The 14746-nt window shown below is 38.7% G+C and overlaps 1 protein-coding gene across 2 annotated transcripts in view; it reads left to right on the forward strand.

Moving 5' to 3' along the window:
• The window catches only part of aplp1 (amyloid beta (A4) precursor-like protein 1), a 36808-nt gene extending 27771 nt beyond the window's left edge, over positions 1-9037 (forward strand). The window contains exons 7-17 of one of the 2 annotated variants that reach the window (XM_017426552.3): positions 1547-1674; positions 2808-2882; positions 3005-3163; positions 3298-3426; positions 3622-3721; positions 3820-3972; positions 4118-4138; positions 4249-4307; positions 4459-4521; positions 4649-4792; positions 6212-9037. In XM_017426552.3, coding sequence (XP_017282041.1) covers positions 1547-1674; positions 2808-2882; positions 3005-3163; positions 3298-3426; positions 3622-3721; positions 3820-3972; positions 4118-4138; positions 4249-4307; positions 4459-4521; positions 4649-4792; positions 6212-6313 — 1133 coding nt within the window. In that variant the 3' untranslated portion in view covers positions 6314-9037. The remainder of the gene's footprint in view (positions 1-1546; positions 1675-2807; positions 2883-3004; positions 3164-3297; positions 3427-3621; positions 3722-3819; positions 3973-4117; positions 4139-4248; positions 4308-4458; positions 4522-4648; positions 4793-6211) is intronic. The other variant, XM_017426553.3, reaches the window with a different exon arrangement.
• The last annotated feature ends 5709 nt before the right edge of the window (positions 9038-14746 follow it).

Genomic DNA, 14746 nt, shown 5'->3' on the forward strand with positions numbered 1-14746 from the left:
GTTTTTATCTCCTTTTTTTAGTGTCACAAAGCTTTTATGTATAACCCCACTTCAACAAAAGTTGGAACGTGTAAAATGTAAACAAAAACACAATGCAATGATTTGCAAATCTCTTTAACTCTCTTTAACTCTTTTATTCACAGCAAAAATTAGGCTGATTGGCAACAGGTCAGTGAGAGGGCTGGGGATGAAAAGCATTTAAGAGAGGCTGAATCTCTCAGAAGTAAAGATAGACAGAGGTTCACAGGTGTGCGAGAAAATAGTGAAACAATATCAGAATCATGTTTCCCCAACAGAAAATTTAGACGACTTTGAGTATCCCATCATCTACTGTTCGTAATATCATCAAAAGATTTCAAGAATCTGGAGGATCTTTGAGCTCAAAAGACAAGGTCAAAGGTCAATATTAAACACCTGTAATCTTCGGGCAGGCAGCTCTGCTTTAAAAGCAGGTCTGATTCTGTTCTGGGAACACTTTCACAAATCATTCATTCATCATCTACTAATGCTATCATGCAAAGAGGAAGCCAGATGTGAACACCATCCAGAAACGCTGCTGTCTTCTCTGGGCTCCTTTAGAACGGACTGAGGCAAAGCGGAAAACTGTTCTGTGGTCAGACCAATCAAAATTTTTAATTCTGTTTTGAAATTATGCCCTGTTATCCGTACTAAAGAGGAGAGGGACCATCCGGACTGTGATCAGCACACAGTTCAAAAGCCTGTCTCTCTGATGGTATGGGGGTGCATTAGTTTCTACGACATGTACATCTCACACATGTGGAAAGGCACCATCAATAAGGAAAAGTATATACAAGTTTTTTTCAGATTACGTCTTTTTCAGGTAAGGCCTTGCATATTTTAGACGATGCTAAACCTCATACAGCATCATTACAACAGCATGGATCTGTAGTAGAGAAATCCTGGTGCTGGTGCTGGTGAAATCCAGCCCAGAACCTCTCATCAATTGTAAATATCAATTAGTGCATCATGAAACCAAACATCTGACAAAGACCCAGAGCTGTTTGAACAGCTAGAATCAGATTTGAAGAGGACAACATTCCCCTCCAAAACTTTCAGCAGCTGCTCTCCTCAGTTCCTAGACGTTTACACTGTTGTTAATATTAGGAGGGAATGCTTCACAGTGGAAAACATGGACCTGACCCAACTTTTCTGAGATGTGTTGCTGCCATCAAATTCAAAACTACTCTAGTTGTTTCCCGAAATGGCACAGATTTTTAGTTTAAACATTTAGTATATATACTATGTTACACTGTGAGTAAAGTATGTGTTTATGAGATTTGCAGACTATTATATTTTGTTTTTATTTACATTTTAAACAGAATACCAACTTCTTTAGGGGGCTGTATGTAAATGGACTGCAGTGTTACAAATCTAAATCCAGATGTAAAAAAACAATGTTTTTTTCAGCGGTGGCAATGTCCATTTAATGTGTCTGGACTGTCTATTTAATCATTCGGTTATTGCTGTCTGGCCCGAGCAGCATGTGTAATTTTAATGACCCGTTTCCTGTCTTTTCCCCATCCAGTGACCACGCCTCGGCCCACAGATGGCGTTGATGTTTATTTCGAGAAGCCAGTGGATGACACAGAGCACGCCAACTTCCTGCGCGCCAAAACAGACCTGGAGGAGCGCAGAATGAAGCGCATCAATGAGGTGAATTTTACAGGGCCGAGAACAGGTTAATAGCTTGTCTGCTGGCAGAAGGTCACACTTTTCCCAGGTGATTGGTTAACGAGAATTGAGATTTGCCCTGAACGTCGGTCGCCCTGGACATGACTCACCTGGTTTAGGGGAGCAAATCTAGAGAGAAATGTGTGACATGCCACAAAAAAAATAAAAGATTAAAAGTTGGAAGGGACACATTTTCATTTAATGTAATTGCATTTTTTTTCTATTTGTGATATAACAGAGCTGGCATTCTAGAGCAGTTGCCATCTCTTTGGATTAGACTGGGGTTTTACCATTTTCTGAAAAATACTGACTAGACGGGCCTAATCACTGGAACAAATAACAATAAAAATAAGCATTAGTGGTGGGTGGGTGTCTTTCACAATCAAATTTGCAGATAACTGCTGAACAACATAAAGAGTGATTCCTAGAGCCAATATGATGCAATAAAATACAGTATATGATGCTATACAGTGTGATACAGTGGGATTTTAAATGATACAATACACTACTGTACCATAAGATATATGATATTATACAATATGATACAGTATTTTATAATGATTTGGTATGATAAGATGTGATACGATATGATAATAGACATAATTTACATTATCGATCCATTGGACAATTTGTTTTGGACTCACTGCTGTCCCACAGGACATACATGAAAAGGGGGACTATTACCACAAACTTATGCAAACAAACATGATTTTCCAGCTGCCCGTAAGATACATGGCACAATTTCCATTTGAAATTGATGTTAATTGTGACTGTAGTTTATTAGTTTTGACAAATTACTTCCAGTGGAATGTTTTTTTTTAATATTATTATTATTCATTATAGCAAGCCCATTTCTGTCAGAAATCGAGATGGGCTCTCTGATGAATTCTTGAGGTTCTTCTGCATTTGATATTCCTACACTAAAAATATATATACTCAGTTCTGGGTTTTTTAAGGGAGTTGTTTTGTATTTTATGTCAATTTTAATTACGATTTTGCTTGTATACAGGATATATAATGAGGATTTAAAAAATATATATATTTAGATGTCACCTTTAAGACAGATTTGCATACTTTTACAGTAACAATCTTAATTTGTGCCCTCTATCACTCAGATCATGAAGGAATGGGCTGAGGCTGACAACCAATCAAAAAATCTGCCAAAGGCTGAGCGTCAGGCCCTGAATGAGGTAAAAAGACATTTCTAGGCCTGCTTTAAACACTTTCCTAAAGAGATCACGCTGTAGTACAGATATCATGGACTTTTGCGTTGTTCATTCATATATCAACCTACTCGTTTCGCCTGAACCAGCACTTCCAGTCCGTGCTGCAGACGCTGGAGGAGCAGGTCGCAGGGGAAAGGCAGAGACTGGTGGAGACTCATCTTGAAAGAGTCGAGGCCATTCTCAACAACAATCGCCGCCTGGCCCTGGAGAACTACCTGACTGCTGTGCAATCTGATCCCCCTCAGGTAAATCGAGCTCGCAGAGCAGAACAAGGGCAGAAAGTTGAGAGAAAAATCATCTGTCTGCTTTAGACTTCAAGGTCTTGGCTGTATTTCCTGACTCCCTCCTCCTCTCCCAAACTTTACCTTTGGTCCTCCAGCCTGAGCGGGTGCTGCAGGCCCTGAAGCGTTACATGGCGGCCGAGCAGAAGGACCGCAGACACACGCTGAGGCACTACCAGCACATCGAGACCGTTGACCCCCATAAAGCTGAGCAGATGAAATTCCAGGTGAGAGCTTCTGAGGCGTGAGGATGCTTTCTCCCAGAACGGTGCGTCCTGAAGAGTTACAGCAGATAAATGAATTCTGTAACAGAAGCAGCGATCAAACCTCTTTCTGTCAAAGAAAGATCATAGCTGGTCTTCAAATGGAATTTCCAACACAGAACAAGGCTTAATTCCTTACTGGGCTCATCTGTTTTGCAGGTGTACACACACCTCCATGTAATTGAGGAGAGGATGAACCAGAGTCTCGCTCTGCTGTACAAGGATCCGACATTAGCCGAGGAACTGCACGATGACATTCGTAAGCTTAAAGTCCCCTGTCGACTTTCGCATTTATGAGCCGCCGTGTGTTCCTGTCAGTCATTGATAACCTGTGTGGTTTTTGCACATTTCTTTCAGAGGAACTAGTGAAGGCGGAACGAGGAGACATCAGCGAGCTCATGACCACCTCCATCTCTGAAACTCGCACCACTGAGGAGCTCCTGCCGGCCGAGAGCGAGGAAGAGAAGGACGAGGAAGAAGAAGAAGAGAGGCCTTATCCTCTTCGTATTGGTACTAAAGCAACTAATAACCACGCAGACACCCACAAAGCTAATATGTATTTTTTGTTGTCTTTTTTAATTTTCAAAGTGAGCATGTAAAAGGATGAACCACTTCTCTTGGGTTACTTTCATTAATTATGTTTTTTTTTCTACAGATGTGCAGCCTAATAGGAAAGGTGAGCTCACATTTCAGACCTTTAAAACAAAGAATTTAACTGTTTTTACTGCTGCAAATCTACCTTACCCTCATAGTTAAGTGCGTTATTGATTTGCTTTATCTCTGCAGAGGATGAATATGACTACAACACGTCTGAGCGAAGTCCTACTTATGAGAATGTAGAAAAGGTAAAATGATGGTCACTTCAGTGTCAAACTTTTTATCTTGACTCAGTCTGAGTTAAAGATACAAAAAGCACTGATGTAAGAATGTGTACTTTTTTGTACGCTCTATTTTCAGCATTTCTATCATTTCCTTACAAATTTCCTGTTGTTTTAGATCAACACCTCTGCAGAGCTCAAGCAGGTGGTCAAGCCCAATGAGATAGCAAGGGATGAACTAGTAAGAACATCTTTGTTTTTGGAAATAAAAATGTTTATTTGTCTAAAGAAATCTGTGTTTAATTTACATTTAAATGATGCATTTCATCTTTACTTTGTAAAGTTTCACTTTTTTTTTCTTTCCAAAGCAACCCGATGCCTTGGAGACATTTAACCGCGGCGCAATGGTGGGGTTGCTGGTGGTGGCCGTGGCTATTGCCATGGTGATGGTCATCAGTCTGCTGCTGGTGCGCAGGAAGCCATACGGCACTATTAGTCATGGAATCGTAGAGGTAGGACCCAAGCTAGGCCGTTAACTTAAAGACTTAACAGCTTTACGTTTTGTTCCTACCTACACTGGTTTCCAATATATTACCAATTATTAATCTGCTCAAATGATGCTTCATTATCAGCTATCAGCTTTACATTTAAGAATGTTTCTAAAAGAAGTTTGCTTAAATACATTTTATAATAGAACTGTAAAGCTCTTTGAATGCCTAAAGTATCATAGAGTTAAACAACACTAAAATAAATTGAAGTAAGTTAGATTCAAACATTTATTTATGTTGTATAAATGTTGTTTTTTTTTACTTTTATTGTGCAAGAACATATACAACTGGTAAGATCTTAGAGTCAGAGAGAACTTTGGTATTTTGGGAAATGCCTTCTTGCAAAAAAGTTAAAAAGTCAAATTAATATTCTCTTCTATCAGCATTGTTATTTTGAAGCTACAGCCAGTAGCTGGTTAGCATACATTAGATGAACAATTAAAAGATATGAAATGTCTGATAGCGATAGCATGTATTTACAGAACCTGGACAAGTTATGGAAAAAAACTATGTAAAATTATTCTTACAAGATCATCTTAGTCAAAACAGTAAAAACTGATATATGACGTAGTTGACAAATTATCATAAGCCGTTATTAGAAATACCACCATCTATTTATCTTCTGTTTGAGTGTTGTGGCCAAAAAGAATCCTGAACACAACAGAAATGTGTTGCGTTCCCAGTTCCAATCCCGGACAAGCCCCCAATTTATACGACTCGGCTCGTTGGACCGCAACATGATATGGAGACCAAACACATTCTGGAGTATTTTAAGATCTTCATTATTAAAAACAACTAGTTTAGTTTAAAAGGTCTCAGAAACACAGCTGCCACAGTGGCGATCTGCCTCAAGCAGCACCTTCACAGGTGCAGCCAGTGAGATTTGCAGAGGGGTGTAACAAATAGAAGGAAACCAGGAAATACAAACCAAATAGGGCATCTTTGCCTAAACATACATCCTCACACACTTTTACACCATCGTTAAGACATGAAATGAGCCTATATTTGAGATAATTAGGTTAGTATGCCTTTAAAGTTTGCACAAGTATTTTAGTTGTAGTAGTTTTCCCAAGACAGAAGAGTTGAAATCTAGGACTAGAACAGAGGAGCACTACAACAATTCCCTGTTCAGTCAGAAGCTAATCAGAATAATCAGACATTTAAAGTTTACCAGCTGTGCATCATCTCTGACTCGAGATCTTTTCATGAGTCTTGATCCCGTCTAAGGGATGTTTGGGGGTTTTCCCCATCATCTATACGTTGCTCACATCCTTCTCTCTCGGCTTCTAAAGAAACAGTTGTTTATACCTCAGTTGACAGGTGTGATCTTTACTTGTGAATTTGCCCTCAGCGATATAATTCTAGCTCTGGTCTCTCTCGCAGCAGGTCGACCCCATGCTGACCCCAGAGGAAAGGCAGCTCAACAAAATGCAGAACCACGGCTACGAAAACCCCACCTACAAATTCTTTGAGCAGATGAACTGAAGCACTGGGTGCTTTGCCAGCAAGTCATGCCTGACCACATGTTTTATCCCCCCTCCCCAATCTCCTTTATATTTAAAGTCCCAGCTGCACTCCCTTGGTTTTATGATGTGTTGCAAATCTTAAGTAACTGATAAAGTTCGGGGGTGCTTCCCTAACCCAATCATAACCCTTCATCATAATGTGAACAATGAGATCCCATAGTACCTATTGTAATCGAATGAATTTTAGGTTTAGCTTCGCCACAACCGTTTCATGATCGTGGCATGACTTGACCTACACTAGAAACTGATTTTGAATGGTGCATAACGCTTTATAGTATTTATTTTTCAGTAGTAGTTTCTTTGTTGAGATTGTACCACAGTTAAATATATATCTGTGTAGATGAGTGTGAATGACAGCCTAGCTTCTAGTTCACTTCAGCTTACTACGACATCAGACGGCGTTAATAATTTCGGCGGAGGTGGTTGAATGTATGAGACAAATAGACTTGGAAATAAATGACAGAAAAACACAGTAACTGACACAGAACTACAGTGTGAGCTGACGGTACAAAAAAAATACTTATCTTGGAGGAAATACCCTATATATTATCATTATTTTTTTGAGCAAAATACATCAGAATCATTGTTTAGCTTATTTAATTGGGAAGTTGGTTTTGTTTTGTTTGTTCTGCTTTCTAAAGAAGCGTAAAAACCGAACAGTCAGAAGTCCGTTATTTTACCGAAAGCATGACATCTTAGTGTATGATGCTGCAGTATTTACTTGTGTTGTTCCTGTCATTGCCTTTCGAAGAGTCCGGAGTGTCACCATTTCAGAATGGTCACTGTAAATAAGAAGTACATGCGACTAGATGTAGACATTTCTATGATTAATTTGCATTGATGTAACGGAATAATATATTTAAAACAATAACGATGACGATAACAATAATAATTGTGCTGTTATGAGAAGGAGAAACATTTTCCTAACATGGCTGATTGAAAACGGACTGTTGTAAAAACCAGCACAAGACAACGACACAGCAACTACTATCTGAATGTATTCGAGGTAGACGTTGAGATTCCATCCTTTTTTTTTATTTTTTCCTCCGCCCCCCCATCACCTCCCTTTTTAGTAAACCTTAGTGGGAGTAGTAAGGTCCAAACCACCTGGGAGGCTAAATACCCGACGCTCTCGTCATCACTTTGTGTAGCATTTTCACCTTTCGTGAATGTATATTTGATCAGAGGAATAATTAGACGTTTTATCCTGCACATAGCAGTGGAGTGTAAAGAGGGCACAGCAACTGTAAAGTAAAGTATCAGTGTGTGACTCCCAGAAACACCACACTCTATCTTTTTTTTCTGTTTTGTTTGTTTTTGTTTTAAAAAAATGCCACTTTGACATGACTGAACTCATCAACACTGGATGATAGTACTTTATGAAGGCTTTATTTACTCGCCTCATAAAAGAGCTTTTCACTGAATGACTCATTGTAGTTTTTCACATCGGTGACCAACTCTGCATATGTAAGTAGAAAAGGGATTGCCCCCCCTTTCTCACTGACTAATTCTTTACTGCTCAATGTGTCAGCCCGAGTTTTCTTTTTTGTTTTTAAGCCACTAAATTCTCTCATTTGGTCATCTTGATAAAAAAAAAAAAATAGGTCACACTGTGGAATGTTACTTTTGGGTCATCAGTCTTTAACTATATGCTCCATACCAAAATCAACTTATACTTTCTTCTATTTTTCTTTCGTTTGTTTTGCAAACCATTTTTTCTATAAGGCTTGCTTTTTTCTAATTCCTCAAGGAAGATGAGTAAATGATCACAACTTGTGGAGTATTTTTTTATTTTATTTATTAACTTTTTTTTGCATTACAAAAAAAGAGCAAAAAGTTCTGATTAGTGGGGTATCTGAGTTTAAACTTGCCATAATTTGGGGTTTGTCTGGTCGGGCGGGTTAAATAGCAGGTTGAGGTTGAGTTATGACAAGTTGAAGACAAAGTCATAGCCCTTGTATATTTTGTACAGCTACGTTAGTGAATGAAAACATTGTATGTTCACAGTTTAAGTCAGTTGATCTTGTAATGATACTTCTGAAACCATAGATGAGAAGAAGCTTGCCTGTGTTTCCCAAACCACTGAAGGTTTCCTACCAGCATTTAGCAGACTTAGAACGGTGTATACTCTAGTTACTCAAGTCACATTTGTACCTACGTCCTCAGTCGGATTCTAGACTTCTTTGTTGGTCTGTCCCCTACCCCTTCCTGATGAAATGTAAACTATGTTATTGAGGTTTTAATTGCTGCATTATTGCCTTTTACAATGCTGTGTTTTGGATGTAATTATTCTGTATTTTTTATTTAAACTGTACGTAATATTCAGTTGGAACAAGGGTCATGTGTTTCACATGTAATTACAAGCATGTATGAGTAAAAAAACAACAACAACAACTGAAAAACAGCAAAAATGATCAGACATGTAAATACTTGTCTTCTAATTGACAAGCAGCAACACGAAGCACAAGTAGAACCAAATTACTGATTTGTGTAAAAGCCTAGAAATGTGAGACCGGGTGTCTGATTTGGATTTAAAACAAGGGATGCTGTTACTGAGAGAGAGAGAGCTGTTCTTCATTCTCATTAGAAACCTTTAACCAAAGACATGCTTCCTAAACATTCAGACAGAGTTCTTTATTTGGCAGAATGTTTTCAGTGTAACTGTATTGTAAGACATTTGGCAAATTTAAACTGGTCGAGTTAATTAAGAGTAATAAAAGTGAATGACCCCTAAGCTGTTGTCTCTGTGTTTGTCTTTAGTGTCCACCGCCAAAGGCATAAGAGTCACTATGGTTTTACCCATGTGTGTGTGTGTGTGTGCATGTGTGTGTGTTCATTTGTCTGTAACATTAGCAAAACATCTCCTGACCCAACGGACCGATTTGAATGAAACTCTCATGAAGTAATCCTCTACAACATCTACATCTGATTTACTTTTGGAGTCAATTTGATTCAAGATGGCCGCCACAGCTAAGCAACCATAGCAAACACTACAACTCAGTCAATTTAACAGCCAACAATACAGATATCAAGTCATACCCAACACATTTCAAATACTAACTGACTGTGCAGTTTTTAAAACTGTTAACAACTATCTGAGTCAACTCTGTTAGCAAAATATCTCATGAACCACTTGACAGACTTTAGTAAAACACGCCAAAAGCAATGATCAGAAGTGCGTCTACAGCTGATTAACATTTGGTGACAACTCAATTCAAGAAGGCTGCCACAACTAACCTTTAAGCAAACACAAAAATGGTTATACCTCAGTCAGATTTACAGATACTGAGGTAAGGTTGGTGTGAAGGTAGCAGATAGTCATCCCCAACATATCTGCTTATTTCTAACGCATTTCGTAAGTTCTTATGAGATCAGGCATCACATCATTTACACATTTTGACCAAACGGCTATAACTCCAGCCTCATCATAAGATGTTTGTTTTTTAACTTTGTCATGAAAGGTGGCGAATGACATGCATTCAAGGATTGCTAGGTATTTAAGTTTTGTTTTTTTGGTCTTTTATTCACGTGCACGCCCTTTCTTCTATAAGGTACCGTGCTGGCCATGGGGGAAATTCATTCTGATTTTTTCCTCAGAGGCAACAAGCAGGAGACTGGAAATTGTAGCTTTTGTAGTCAACTGTGCACAGTCAAAGGGGGAAACCTGTCTTACTCACACTTAAAAATCGGTTCTTCCAGTTCATGTCCTGAGTCGAATTTCTTTGGAAAAAGAAACCTAAACTGCGCATACACATGTGCTCTTTTACATTAAAGCCTCCAACTCAAATCGATAGCGTGCACACAAACACGGCGGGGTTATATTTAGCACTGGCCTAAAATGTAGTTTCTACTGCTTTGCCTGTCAAACACCGACATAAATATTACATTTGATAGTAAAACTTTCTTGAAGATAAACATCGTGACCAAGATGGAGATAAGAAGCCTCTCTCAGTTTTCAGCTTGGAGTTTCAGTGACTCCTTAAGCCGCAGAGTCATTTCTGTGAAGCACAAAACTGCAGCTCACTTCCTTTGTTAAGAAAAGCTACATGTGATGATGTCCCTTTTTAAACTTCTGTCAAACTACAAAAATAAAAAAGGAAACCAAAAACATTGTTGTTCAGTAAAAACAGAGACTAAGCTTCGGTTTGGAGTGGAACTGTAGGAACCCCATGTTGTTTGTTCCAGTTTATTTATTTTTCTCTCTTTAATATGACACGTAACTTACATTTTATGTCGCCCCGTTGTGTAAAAGAGACTCCACTGAAAGAAATACTGAATCTTGAAGTGTTCTACCTAAAGGTGGCACTGTAATTACCAGCTTTGTCAATTTTCTCCTAAACAACTTACCCAGAAGCTTGCAAACTGGTTTCACCAACAATAGGAACGTCTCAAACTGAACCTCGGGTGTATTTAATTGAATCAGTCTTATTGAACTATAACATTTTGATTAGATGAAAGGGGAAAAAAAATGACATTTTCATGCAGCATCTTAAAAAGACTTGGTTTTGTGGAGTTGCTCATTGATTGATTCGAAACATTGTACTCTTCACTCAGAGCCACAATAATCAGCAATGAGATGATATCAGAGTTTTCACCCATCACCCTCTTCCACGTTTACTGCACCACTTGAAACAGTAAAAAGACAAAATAAAGAAAAACAGTTGGAATTTGCGAAACACAAAATCGAACCTTACACAGATGTTTTATTATCTTTAGAGAGCTCACAGCAGGAAACCTTTTAGTTTATTAGAACGCTGTAAATTCTGTAAAAACTCCACGTACTCCAGCTTTTTCCATTTTCTTAAAAGGCAAAAACAGAGTTGAAATTATTTCCAAAACTGATATTTTGCAGATTAAACTTTACTGTCTTTTGTTTAGATATTACAAGTTAATCAATTAGTTTTTTTTAAAGTAAATTGCATTCATTTCACTTCTACTTATTTGTAAAGTGCCAATTCAGAACAAAGGTTATCTCAAGAAACTTTACAAGAAATCAAACAAATTTGATTCAAATCCAGTTTATTCAAATGGAGTCTATTTACATCTGAAGTTATTTAATTTTTTTTACAGTCAAATTCAGATTTTAATTGCATACAGTTCTCATTCAAATATACTACAATTTCCTGGCAGTTTTATTTGATTATTTAATGATATTTAAAATAAATGTTTAAATAAATAAATAAAGGTTGTCTAAAAATCCAGGGGATTGCATCAGTGGATTTTTGCCCATATGATTGGTTTATGCATCTAGTAATAAAAAAATACTAAATAAATCAAGAAATATCTTTGCTAAAGTGTTAAAGTACACACCGTTGTAATACTTCGGTAAATTTATACCCTCCAGAAACATGACTAATTATGTAGAACTACCAGGTTCTAGCTCAGAACCAAGTAGGACAGAGATGGAGTGTACTGACAGGTACAGACAGAAATCACACACAGCTGTTATTAGTGTCAATAACACTTGCCCCATATTACAAAAATCTAATGTTGTAGATAAAGTTGTGTAATGTAGTATGTCTGTAGATAACAAAATGGTAAAAATAAGTTTTCAGCATCTAGACTAGATGCCTGCTATCTAATACCTATTGTCACTACAGTGAGTCCCCCTCAGCCCCAAAAGGGCCATCATTTAACATGTAGAAGAAACCAGACAGATATCCCCAGAGGGGCAGGGCCTTCATAAACGAGTGCACCCTACCTGAGAGTTGTTGTTGTTTACTTTGTAAACAAAAGAGTCTGAGACTGAGCTCACTCCAACTTTTAAATTGTACTTTGCACAAGTTAGCACAATAGCCAAAACTGACTCAAATCTGTTTAGGAATTTATTTTGCCTAAGTTAGTATTTATAACACGTACACACACATATGCATTATACATATGTTCCACATGGGCAGTTCCACTTTCACTCCAAGCTCGGGTCCTCTACCAGAGGCCTGAGAGCTTCAGGGTTCTCTTCAGTATCTTAGCTGTTCCTAGGACTGCGCTCTTCTGGACAGAGATCTCTGAGATGCTCTGATGACCACTGGCACCACTGAGGCCTTGACTTTCCACAACTTCTCGATTTCCTCTTTCAGACCTTGGTATTTCTTTAGCTTCCAAGGCAGCATGGCATCATTTCTATGTTTGTCACTCATCGCACAACCATAGTACCAAGTTGTTTGGCAGTGGCACCACTACGGGGGTGGGGGTGGGGGGGTGGCACTAGCCACTCCTATACATTTGCTAGACCATTCACATATATGCACATACTATTTATTTATTCATTAAAGTCCTTGAACCTGTCATTTGCTTCCTGATTGTATGGGGTTGACTAAAAGTTAATTTTGAAAAGAAGAGAGGGAAACCTGAAGTGTTCAACAAATAAAATAGAACTTCTGAAATAATTTTATGGTTTTTGGTTTTGGTGGGCCACCCCAGGTCTTTCAGTGGCACCCCACATGTCCACAACCACTGCTGCCAGAATTTTAACGGGCACAAACAGAAGGGGGAGCATCACTCCAATACCTTTATCCCGCCACCGGCTTCCTGTAACTTTTATAATTGGGTTAAAGGCTTTATTGTTCTTTTTTTTAACTCCACATAGCCTTTACCCCTATATGTTAGGAAGATGATCATTAGGATCATCCAATGATAATCTGTTAGCTAATGTTGTATTTTGTTGTAATTTTTAAAGCACCTATTGTTTTATTGTTGACATTAGTTAGATTGCAGTTTATTGCAGTCAAACTCCATTTTGTCTTTTTGTAAAGGACTTTAAATACATTTTCTGTTAAAATGTGCTGTACAAATTAAGATTTATCCTTATTTTTACTACCTGAATGTGTGTGGTTGTTTTTTTTGAGTGATGATTGAGGTGAAAAAAGTAGTAGTAAGTGAAATGCTTACTACCTATGCTTAAAGCAAGATTATTGCTGGGTGCAGTTATATAATTGTTATTATTTGAGCAATTGATGAACATATACCAAAAATCTAAACATAAACTATAATTACATTTTACTAAATTGTTTGTCCTTGGTGGTTGCTGATGACTTCTTTCCCTTGAACTTAAAGTAGAACTATGAGTAATGGCACACTGTTGTTAGCACAAGTTCATTTCCTTTGATGTCAAAGTAAATGGATGATTCGAGTAAATTTTTTTTTCTTTTTTCCATCTTCAACATTTGTAAGCATGAAAAAAAATTTTTTAAATCCAGCCGACCCTCAATGAAAAAGCAACTACTGATCAGTTTTGACATAGTTCCCAAGCAGCCGTTCACCTGACGCTGAGTCTCTGGCGTGGGTCGCCCTCAAGCTTCCTTCACCCACAAATTACAAAGAAGTGTCAAGCCCCAACCTCTACAGCCAGACACACTTCACTTCTTCCAAACCACAACACTGACGGGTAGTCCTGCTCACCCAGATTAACGTGAAAAGGCTCTGTGGCTGTACAGTAACAGTTTGCCACAGATGCCTGTAGAGCGCATCAGTCATCTTGGTAGTGGTTCCTCTGAAGTCGACTGCGCACATCCCGCCACTGTGGTAATGTAAGCCGAATCAGATTAAACCAAGACTTTAATCACCTCGCAGTCTGGGTGTGCTTCTTGTTTAGTTCAGTAACACTTTGATTCATTCAGCAAAACAACAATACGAAACCCCTTCGTACACAAAAAAACTGAAATGGCTCTGTAGGTGGATCAAAGACACCGTTGCAACAGAAGAGCATTCGGTCAATTTAAATACCAGTATTGTCATTCGACCTGTGGGGTACTGTATGCAACTGATCAGCACTGAGTGAGTGAGTCAGCACTGATGCAGGGTGGAGTGTGTGACCAGAGTAGCTTAACTGTCAGTGCGGGTGGGATAGCAGGTGGCGAGGAGAGTGTGGGGGGGGGGCTGACAGTCTTGATATTACTGGTAGGTGCATCACTTCTTGCAGTCTTCTTCTCATGTAGCTGAAGGTGACATTTAAGTGTTGGTATAATGCTAATTTTTGAGATGAGATCACTCTGTCCAGTGGTTTGAAGAGAACTTGACAAGTGTCAGCACAAGGGGGTGGGGGGTGGGGGGTGGCATGCAGTCTGGCTTCAAATGTCAGCACATACAGGTGCATGTACACCTGATAATACCCCCCCATACACACACACACAGGCACACACAAGCTAGGTGATCGGGAATGGTCAATGGTTTTACAAGAGATGCACGGCTGCGCTGGACCTCAGAATCCACCAGAAATGTCCATGTAACTCCTGTCCTGGTGCATCAACACATCAAACCTGTGATTACAAGGAAACCACCCAGTGGTTAACACTGAGTACTTGTCATGCACACCGTGTTCACTTCAGTGAGAAGTGTGAGGGTCATTAATGTATAAATGCTGCTAGTAACTCATTATAGATAAGTTTCAAACACT

This window comes from Kryptolebias marmoratus, linkage group LG16, assembly GCF_001649575.2.
Source record: "Kryptolebias marmoratus isolate JLee-2015 linkage group LG16, ASM164957v2, whole genome shotgun sequence".
Lineage (NCBI taxonomy): Eukaryota > Metazoa > Chordata > Actinopteri > Cyprinodontiformes > Rivulidae > Kryptolebias > Kryptolebias marmoratus.